The sequence below is a fragment of the Sphaerodactylus townsendi genome, linkage group LG11 (genome assembly GCF_021028975.2).
Source record: "Sphaerodactylus townsendi isolate TG3544 linkage group LG11, MPM_Stown_v2.3, whole genome shotgun sequence".
Classification (NCBI taxonomy): domain Eukaryota; kingdom Metazoa; phylum Chordata; class Lepidosauria; order Squamata; family Sphaerodactylidae; genus Sphaerodactylus; species Sphaerodactylus townsendi.
Window position 1 is genome coordinate 72,356,790 of NC_059435.1, and position 11,005 is coordinate 72,367,794.

At 47.7% G+C, this 11,005-nt stretch overlaps 1 protein-coding gene across 1 annotated transcript in view; it reads left to right on the top strand.

The window, feature by feature from the left end:
• The first annotated feature begins 326 nt into the window (after positions 1 to 326).
• Positions 327 to 11,005, top strand: part of PLCD1 (phospholipase C delta 1) — a 160,135-nt gene continuing 149,456 nt past the window's right edge. Inside the window, 1 exon segment of the mRNA XM_048511360.1 lies at positions 327 to 644. Within this exon segment, the coding sequence (XP_048367317.1) occupies positions 611 to 644 (34 nt within the window). The 5' untranslated portion in view covers positions 327 to 610.

An 11,005-nucleotide genomic window follows, 5' to 3' on the forward strand; every position in this document is an offset into this window, starting at 1 on the left:
TCCAAACTCTTCTTCTGCCACGGCCACACAGCCCCGAAAACCCACAACAGCCAGAAATAAATGCAGTTGTAGAAAGTGTCTCTTTGGCCTGAGAAATAAGGCCTGCTGTAGAACTGAGATTTCCCTCTGCTTCAGCACGGTTGCCTTCATCCCCGATTGCCACGGTCTGTGATTCTCAAAGATCTCTTGAAAACTTTTCAGGGTGCGACCGGCCCAAAACTGCAGCCGGGCAACAAACGACACGGCTTGTTGTGATGAACCGCTGGGCGGGGGCCTGGCCTTGGCAGCTGCCCATGGGGACGTCAGAGCATAGGAGGGCCTTCTTGTCTCCTTTCGCAGCGGAGGCGAGTCACACTCTGTGCCTCTGGCTGTTTTTCGAAATCTTTGCTGGGCAGCTCCATGCTGCAAAGAGAGAGAATCTGAGCAGGCTGGCCTCGCCAGCACTTTTTCCAGGCCCTGTAAGAAGCAGAGAAGGAACTGATTTATCCCAGGGAGGAAGTGGAGCGCAGAACTGCCGGAGAACCGATTAGGTTGGCTCTGCTGAACATCTGGGCGCACATCTGCTCCAGCCCCGGAGTGCTTTCCGGTTGCTGGGCTCGCAGACTTCACGATGGAGCTCAATGGCACTGCCTTAGCCCGGAATGGTAAGTTTGGAGACCTTAAAATCCAGCCTGGGTTCCTGCGTCTTCACATTGTTGTGCAAAACAGGACTGAATTGTGCAGGGTCGATGATATTTTTGAGTAATATGTCACCCGGGTAGTATTAGATACAGTCTTTTTAGTCATCTAATGGGAAGAGGGGGACTGATCAAGTCAGTGAAGGATTTTTCCTTTCTACTGTGTCTGGGTTTATGCTTCGGAAAAGTCTTTCAGGGGTTTTAACCCTGGCTTTCCAGTTGTGTAGGAACAGTATTTTAATCCTATATGTATTTGAGGTCGCTGCAAAATGAATTGTTTTCTAATTTTAACACAAAGGGCGATTGTAGCCAGTTACTTCGGTAGCACTGGAGAACTTGTTTTGCCATATTTATAACATTGAAAGTTTACTAACTGTGGAGACAGTAAAAACAGTTTTGCTGTTTATAATGTTGTAAGTTTTACTAAACTTTGGAGACAGCAGAGAGATGCACGTCTAGGAAACTAACATGTGAAAAATGTACTTTATAGTTTTCAGAGGAAATATTTGCTTTTTGAAACTCAGACTTTAAAAGAAAATGGAAAGGCCATTTTATGCTTTCCAAGAGGTTGGCTTGTTTGGTTTGATAATAATAATACTAATAGTCATTTGGTGTTCAAAGCATTTCACATATATTATTTTGCAGTCCTTACAACATCCTTGTTAAGTAGGCCAGTGTGATTTTCTACATATTGCAGATTTGGAGGCTGATAGTGTGATTTGCTTAAAGTCACCTACTGGGCTCATGACGGAGGGAGAATTTGAACAGGGGTCTTCCCAGCTCTTTAGTCACTGTTCTAGTTCTCTTGGTCTGTTTTATTTATCATTGTTCCTCGAGTATTGGAAGAAGCTGTCATTACAAGTAGTCAAATATTATCAACGGCTGGCAAAGTTGTGAAACTGTCCCCCTATCCACTCAAAATTCACAAGAAACATAAATGAGGAAATAAAACGCCGGGGAAGGCACTGCCACTCCATGTCTGTTTCTGCAGAAATGTAGAATTGGCAGAGTAGCTTGTATGTAATTTTTGTGATTCTTGTTCTGAAAGCAAGAGGTTAAATTTCCATTCATTGCGTCCATTCGCTTTCCTGGTTTCCTGAGAGAGGAGACACAATGTATGTTCCGTAGATAAGGAACAAGTTGTACCATTTTAAACTGCCGAAGTCATGGGTTGGCTTCCAGAATCCGCATTACTCTCCATCGATCAGTTGTCCTGTAAAAGATATTCCCAGTGTAATCAAGGAACAAAACTAGCCACCCGCTCCCCCAAGGACGGTGTCTGTCTCCCCATCTAAGGGTGTAACTACATGATATATCTTTTCCAGATGCTTCTATAAGTCAGGTTGGCAGTGCTTTCTGGGAATCCGTACCTTCTCAGTATGCGCAGTTTGGATGGGAGCCATGGCGTGCCAGGAGATGTTTTCACAATATGAAATCGCCCCAGGGAGCCTCTGTTTGTCCCATTGCCACAGGTGCTGATGGAGCACAAGCAAATTTCCCCACTGGAAGAAGAAAGAGTTTGGATTTATATCCCACCGCAGCAGTGGCGTAGGAGGTTAAGAGCTCGTGTATCTAGATTAGATTCTCCAGATTAGAATCTACCTGCTCTTAACCACTACACCATGGTGGGGCAAACAGGAACTGCTAGGGCTGGGAAAACAGCATGGGTAAAGGCTGAACTCCCCCCTCCCCCCACGCACACTTTGGCCCTAATCTGAAACAGACACCTAAGAGCAGTGATGACAAACCTTTTTGAGAGTGCCCAAACTGCAATCCAAAACCCACTTATTTATCGCAAGGTGCCAACACAGCAATTTAACCTGAATGCTGAGGTTTCAGTTCAGGAAAAAATGGTTAGCTCCAAGGCGTGCGCTACTCAGGAGTAAGCTTGGTGGTAGTCTGTGGCTTTGCTTTGAAGCAACCGTGCAACTCTTCCAACGGGTGAATCACGACCCTAGGAGGGTTTACACAGAAGCAAGCCCCATGGCAGCAACCCAGCTTACTCCCAGGTAAAGGATTTCATGCTTTTAGTTCTTTTGTATTAAAACAAATCTGTGGGGTTTAACAGCGCTTAACAGGGTTGCCTACACTGCTTCCCCAAAACGAGGTCTTAGGTTTAATGCTAATAATGGAGCCCAGTGGCCCAGGCCAACCTAGATGTGAGGGGGGGCACTCTGTTTGCGCGTGCCCACAGAGAGGGCTCTGAGTGCCACCTCTGGCACCCGTGCCATAGGTTCGCCACCACTGCCTAAGAGGTACAGATACTCAGAACTCACCAGCTGAATCAAACCAGGGACATACCTGGGGAAATGCATCATGAAGGTATTCCCAGACCCTGCCTGGCCCCGGCTAGAGTCGATCTGGTCAGGTCATAAAAGCTAAACAGGGTCAGTCCTGATTAGTACTTGGACAGGAGACTGCCAAGAAAATTGAGGGTCATTACACAGGGAGCAGCAGTGGCGTAGGAGGCTACAGCTCGTGCATTCCACCTGGAGGAACTGGGCTTGATTCCCCCGGGCTCTGTCACCTGAGCTGTGGAGGCTTCTCTGGGGAATCTGTGATTAGCCTGTGCACTCCCACACACGCCAAGCTGGGTGACCTTTGGGCCAGCTCACAGCTTCTCGGAGCTCTCTCAGCCCCACATAAGAACATAAGAACTAGCCTGCTGGATCAGACCAGAGTCCATCTAGTCCAGCATTCTGCTACTCGCAGTGGCCCACCAGGTGCCTCCTGGGAGCCTACATGCAGGATGTGAAAGCAATGGCCTTCTGCTGCTGCTGCTCCTGGAGCACCTGGTCTGCTAAGGCATGATTTGCAATCTGAGATCAAGGAGGATCAAGATTGTGTTTCAAGTAAATTCCTCAATTTCTCCTCCAGCAAATCTGTCCAAGCCCTTTGTGAAGCTATCCAGGTTAGTGGCCATCACCACCTCCTTTGGCAACCATCAGGACAATTACAACCATCAGGACAATGGAGACATCAGGACTCGATGGAGATGTCTGGTCCTTATCTCACTCCGTATGCTCAGGCCATTCAGTTCCTGCTGACTTCTGTCTCAGGGTACCTGAAGATGTGGGCCTGCAGGCTGCAGCACACAAAAGCTGTTACCGAGCCAAGAATAAAACTTCCTTGGGCTTAAAGGTGCTGCTGGACTCAAACTTTCTTCTGGGCCATCCAGATCAGGGCAAAAAATGCCCTCCCCGGCTATTCCCCCCGCTATCTTTTACAGCCACGTGGGCAATTCCATTTGTGCAGGGAAACCCAGCCTACTATATTGCAGCGCTTACCAACCCTATATATAGGAGAGCCTACATGCTGGCTAGATTTAATATTATGCCATCCCCGCTCCATAGAGGAAGACTCAAGGGTCTACCAAACGATAAGAGGCTTTGCCCCTGCAGCCCAGGGCAGTTGGATTCCATTGCGCACATTCTCCTCCACTGCCCACTTTACCAGAATCCAAGATCCAGCTTATTACAAATCATTGACTCTATGAAAACCCTGACAGAGCTTGATAAAGTAAATATGCTCTTAAACTGTAATGACCTTGACTGTTGTCTCGCAGTGGCAAAGTTTCTGGCTGAGGTTTGCGAACTGAACTTATGATCCAGTGTGAAGTTTTATCTAGTAATTTTAACTGTATTTATATTGTATGTTCTGCATGCCAATAAAGGCTTATTGAATTACAGCCACGTGGATCTTCCATGTTTCTGGCAAATAATGAAGCCTAATCTGCAGTCCATCCTGTTCGAAGGAGATGAGGACCTTACGAAGATCAAGTACAACTTGGAGACAGATTCGGCCTTCTCTATAACTCCGGCCATGAGCGTTCTGTATCCTCACACCGACCACCCGTTCACTCTCCGCTACTTTCCCCGAAAGGTACAGCCAGTGTTAGTTCTCGACTCCGCAACCCCCCACCCTTCCCACCCACCCACCCCCCCGCGTTATCTTATTACTTTTCTAATGCGTGACATCATCCACGCTGTGCAGCTTTTGGGATTACCTTCAATTGACTGGAACTCAAAAGCAAACAACGCTGTTGATCCTGTTCAGAACTTTTGTTTGTCTCAACAGGGTGGCCAAGATGATGTGTAGTAAACTCGCACGTTACACGAAGTCATTTTATTGATTGTAACAGTCAGTGTGTTCTGTGACCCACGGCGCAAAATACATGTATTATGGCTTGCTAGGACCTTGCCGATCCTTTTTGAAACAATTTTATTTTATTTTACACACGTAGACAGCGCAGGTCGTTTCCGCACAGCATAATAATACCGGTTACAGAGCAGGCATTGCCCTCGGGTGCCATTTCCAACCGATACGGCTTTGGGTCAGACCCCGTCCCAATGATCTCTGGTACTGATTATGTGGGCCTGGAGTGGGATGCCGTGGAGAGTACGGGCCTTCTGCAGGAGTAACGGCCGCCAAACGCGCCAGCCAGTGATTCCCAACCAGGGTTCCGTGGTACCCTGGGGTGCCGTGAGCATGTCCCAGGGGTACCACGGCAATGCTACCGGCCCCCCTCATTTTTGTGGTGTCTCCCGCCGGCACCAGCAAGGATATGGAGCTGGCCCAGGGGGCAGGGCCTGCTGCAAGGTCAGCAGTCACTTCCCCCTCACCCCCCATCCCCTGTGCTTCCCTTCACCCTGGGAGTGGAAGGTGGGGGGTGGCAAGCAGGGGATCTGGGATGGGAGGGGATGGTGGGGGGAGGATGGCAAGGGTACTGTGAGATGTGAAGAGTGAGGTCAAGGGTACCGTGACATCGAAAAGGTTGGAAAACACTGGCGCCAGCAGAGGCCCTGCCGAAAATGCTAGAGGTCTTATCCGAGCGGGCCTTAAGGTTTCCCAGGCTTATTATCTTGGGGGGGTTCAACGTCCACGTAGACTCGGCCTCATCTACTCCAGCGGTGCACCTGGTGTCTTCCATGGCCGCACTGGGATGCCCCTTGGTTAATGGAGACCCCACACACCAAGCAGGAAACACATCGGATCTGAGCTTTGGCATGGGGATAAACACGGACTTACTCTCCTCTGAGAAGGTGCCGTGGTCTGACCATTTTGCCCTAAAGGCCTGGCCCGGTTTGGGGAATTGTTTCCCTATTTGGGTAATTAGCAGAGTGAGAGGAAAGACCAGGAGACTTTTGCTGTGATTATAAAAAAGAAACTTTACTGAACTAAATCAGGGTAGGGTATACATGGAATAAACATAACAAATCCTTACTATTCTAGTACAAACTTAGTTGCAGAACTTGGGCACATGTGAGCCCACCTGTGGCCTAGCCATTCACCTCTTAAGGTGAATCCATCTTACAGGTAGCAAAGAAAAAGAACAGTGAGTCTGTGTGAGACAAAGGAACATAGTTAACTTTTATAACCTCTGACCTACGTGCTCTGCCTCACATACGCAATGTCGGATTAACTGCCCAATGACTATTCAATGAGTAGATAGCAAGACACTGACCTCACTAGCTAATTAACATGCACGCAGTTAACCCCTTGTTGTCAGGATTGTGACAGACACTTGCAAATCCTAACACGCAGCCCCTTCCTGCTTGGCAGTGGGCTTATTTATGCCCACCCGCGAGGACTTTGGGATCCACTTGGACCCCAGATCAATGCCGGCTTCCTTGATGAGCTGCCGGAGGACTGGAATTCCTGGCTCTCCAAACGCAAAGCATAAGCATAAGCATTTTTATTGTCATTGTGCACGCACAACAAAATTTACAGCCGCATTCCTCGATGCACACAATGTCAGACTCATACATCATACTCATACAATTTCATACAATACATCATACTCATACAATTTCAGACTCATCCCCCATCCTCACTTTCCCCTTCCTCCACCCATCCCTACACAGCCCCAAACACATCAACACGAAGCCGCGGAGTTCAGCATCGCCACAGCTCTAGAGTAGAAGCTGTCTCTAAGCCTCTTTGTCCTAGATTTGATAGTCCTGTATCGTCTACCAGATGGTCACAGTTCAAAAAGAAAGTGTGCTGGATGAGACGGGTCCCTCAGAATATTTTGGGCTTTTTTTAGGCTTCGGGAATTATAGAGTTCTTCCAAGGAGGAGAGAGGGCAGCCGATAATCCTCTGTGCAGTAGTGATCACCCTTTGGAGCGCCTTCCTATCTGCCACTGTGCAACTGGAGAACCATACACAGATGCAGTAGGTTAAGACACTCTCTATAGCACAGCGGTAAAAGGACACCAGGAGTTTTCCATCCAGTTGTTGCTTCCTTCAGATAGTACAGTCTTTGAATGAAACCAGTTATTATGCAAATATAAACTATATATAAATGAGTAATATTCTTCAGCCATGGCACTTCGGGTTATTATAAAATGTGTATGTAAAGGCTCAATGTTATTTATTTGCTTATTTCAATATCAGGAAAATTTAATCATCTTGTTGTTTTAATTAGTAATTCTCCCGAGCCTGAGGAGTGGATCTACCCTTTTAGCAAATAGCACCAAATTGGGAAGTGCCAGATATTTCCTGGCGTTGGATCCTAAATATAGTCAAATGGTATCTGTTGTACAAATTTGTCTTTGAATGGAATGGCTGAACCCTTTTAATCCATTTTGTATTTTTACAAATGAACGGTCAAGTTGGAAAGCAAAAATCATAGATGTAATATATGATTTTAAATTTAACAATTGAATAATAGTGTATAACCACTGTCTAATACCTAATGCCAATAAAGGTGATTGTGATTGTGATTGTGATCCTGGCTCTCCGAAGTCATCAAGGAGACCTCTCCGACATCCTCTCCGTTCCTGTGTTCTCCAAGCTCTTGTGTCTATGATTCTGTGATATAAGCAAAATTAATTATTTGTCCTTTGCAATTTTTGGCAGCTGAAGTCCTACCACAGTGTGCTTCAGATCGTGCTAGAGAACATCCCAGAACTACCTAGGTAAGCAGGAAAGGACGCATGGCCAACAACTGGCATCTCAAAATGCGCTTCTTGCGCTAGCATCGTTGGAGTTGTATTGGTGCTGGAGAGTAGGTCTCTCCCCTTGTGTGGTTTCTGCGAGTTTTGCCCTTCAGGTGGACAATGAACAGAGAACGAATTTCGTTGGGAAAGCAGCACCCCGGGCTGCGGGGATCTAACATGATTTGGGAGAGGGGGCCTCCCCAGCTGCTATGAACTAGCGAAATGTCCGCAGAAGAGCTTTTTCTGTCCTCGTCCACGCACAAGCGGAAGAGGAAAGGAGGGCTTCCCCAGCACAGGAGATGGGCATATTTCAAAGAGAGGATTTGAGACTCATCTGACAGCAGTGGCGTACCGCTCATGGGGTATCCCACGTCCCCGGGCACACACCGCCGAGCCCTGCACCCCTCCCGGCCTCCCTTCTGAAACTGGCCTGCGGGGGGGGGGGGGGCGCCCCCCGCCCCCCTGCAGGCTGGCTTCATGGGGGGCAGGGAACCGCAGTGGGCAGCCCAGGCAGGCGCCCGTCTGAGCCCTATCCTCCCCCGGCCTCCCTGCGGGCTCCTGTAAGTGGGGCGTGGGGAAAGAGGGGGCACAGGGAGCCGGGTGGGGGTGCGTGTGGGGGGTGCTCATGCCCCTGGGCGCCATTTAGGCCCCGTATGCCCCTGTATGACAGTGAACTCTTACTGAGCTTCCTCAGCCTATTGGCAGGGAGTCTTATCCATGGCCTTGCATTGTCACACATCTGCCCAGCAGAGCCTCAGCTCCGTAATATGCTCCTGATCTCTCCGTGCAGTCTGCAGAAACAGAATGGACACCACGAGCACGGAGAAATCCAAGAAGAGGACGTGATTGCCCTGGAAATAGACATTAAAGGCCGGACAGAGCCATTCCAGCTCCTCTTGGAGCCATACTTGGTCGTCATCCCAGGAGAGCATTACATCGGTGTGAATATCAGGAGATCCTTCCGGGTGTGTAGGCTTCCGCCTAAGAGCTGATTCTTTCCACGCCTTGGCTTTGGTGGGCTTAGACTGGAATAACTGCGTGGGATCGCGCTGTCCACCCTAAACAGTGGTTTAGTTGGGAAACCAGAAAGTACAAATTTGTGGCGCTGATGGTCTCTTCCGCGTTTAAATCCTCAGATGCATAATAACAGCAAATCGTCAGTCAGGTTTACGTGGGGGAAAATCAGTGACTGCGACATACTTGAAGTCCAACCTTATTCGGGGAAGTTAGGTAAAGTGTTTTTCTGTCTCTTGCATCTAAAACCTGAACAGTTAAACTTCATCAGCTGCTGTGATTTATTATTATTGTTGTTGTTGTTGTTGTTGTTGTTGTTAATACTTGTATACCGCCCTCCCCCGGAGGGCTCAGGCTGGTGAACAACAAGTTATACAAATAGAGCTCAAAATAAAATCAATAATACCAAAGTTAATTAAATAAGTAATTATGGCTCTATACACATTAAAACCAGCCCTATTAAAATGCAGCTTCCAAATACCAAATATAACAGATGGTGATCTACTATCAAATCCCCTAAAAGTCCCCTAAAGAGGGGGGAGGAGGGGCGGCAGGATCCACCGATGTTTTTTGGGGGGGGGGATTTGATGCTTCTGTGGATGACATTGAACCTGGGGAAGCGTTTACATTTTCTTTATATTTTTTTCAGACAGACGTAACAGTTTTGGGGTTTTTTATTTCCACTCAGGGCCAAATGAATTGCAGGACTTTGAGCTCATCCTGTCAGGAGGGAAACCTGGACATTCCATTCACGCCCTGCCCTGTAAAATCAGCCACTGCGCAGAGCCGGTTATCTTACACGTGGAAGCTGATTTTAAGGTGCGAAGCCGTTTTGGATCTCCCGTCTTGTTTGGTTCTTCTTCAGAAAGTTTTGGCAGGACAGGAACCGAATCCTCCCCACCTCACCAAAGCGCCAGCGTCAATTGCAGCCTCCAAAATGGACTCTGAAATCCACTCAGAATTCATAAAGAGATGATGCCGCAGCCCGGAAACCCCATTACAGCCAGATGATATCATCTCTCCTTTGGGTGCTGGAGAGCAGTGCCGTAGTGGTTAAGAGCGGGTGTACTCTAATCTGGAGGAACAGGGTTTGTTTCCCCGCTCTGCCGCTTGAGCTGTGGAGGCTTATCTGGGGAACCAGGTTAGCTTGTGCACTCCCAACACACACCAGCTGGATGACCTTGGGCTAGTCCCAGCTTTTCGGAGCTCTCTCAGCTCCACCCACCTCACAGGGTGTTTGTTGGGGGGGGGGGGAGGGAAAGGAGATTGTCAGCCCCTTTGAGTCTCCCTGCAGGAGAGAAATGGGGAATATAAATCTAACTCTTCTCCTCTTCTTCCCTTGAAGCCTTTTGTATTTTGTATTCAGTGAGTGAGCTAGAGCAGCTCCTCAATTTCTGAAGTGGCCCTGGCCTCTATTTTGGTACCATAAGAACATAAGAACAAGCCAGCTGAATCAGACCAGAGTCCATCTAGTCCAGCTCTCTGCTACTCGCAGTGGCCCACCAGGTGCCTTTGGGAGATCACGTGCAAGATGTGTAAGCAATGGCCTTCTGCGGCTGCTGCTCCCGAGCACCTGGTCTGCTAGGGCATTTGCAATCTCAGATCAAAGAGGATCAAGATTGGGAGCCATAAATCGACTTCTCCTCCATAAATCTGTCCAAACCCCTTTAAAAGCTAGTTCCATGGCTGTTCCTCTCCTCACTCTTGCTATTTAATATCTGTGCTGCTGATGGGGCGGGGGGGGGGGGGGGGGTTTGCACCTGGGCTGAAGGTGAGAGCAGATCTGTTGGATGAAGCGAACGGTCCGACATCCAGCATCCATTCCCTCTTCCATTGCACTAAACATGAGGGAATTAGGGGAAATATGCAAATGCTCTTTTCTTGAACTGGGCCAGGAGATCAGGTGCTCAGAAGATCTTGTACTTGCTAAATAATTCTGATCCTGTCGTTTGTGAATTGGCGGCAGAGTTTTTACTAGAAATTCTATACCTTAAAGGATAGCTCTGTTCTTTTTAACGTTGTTGGGTCTCTCTGTTATTAAGAGATTCACTACTATTATTTTATTTGGGGATTGTTTTACAGTTGTTTTTTTGTACCCTACCTGTATCATCCTGTATGCCAATGAAGGCTTAAAAATACTCCGGCATCCTGTTTTCCACTGTGGCCAACTACAGGCAGTGGACAAACAGGGGGCCCACATTTATTTTTATTTATTTATTTTTTCGATTTATAGACCGCCCCATCCCCAAGGGGCTCTGGGCGGTGCACAACATCAATATATATATATAGATATATAGATATAGATATATAGATATATATAGATATATATAGATATAGATATAGATATAGATATAGATATAGATATAGATATA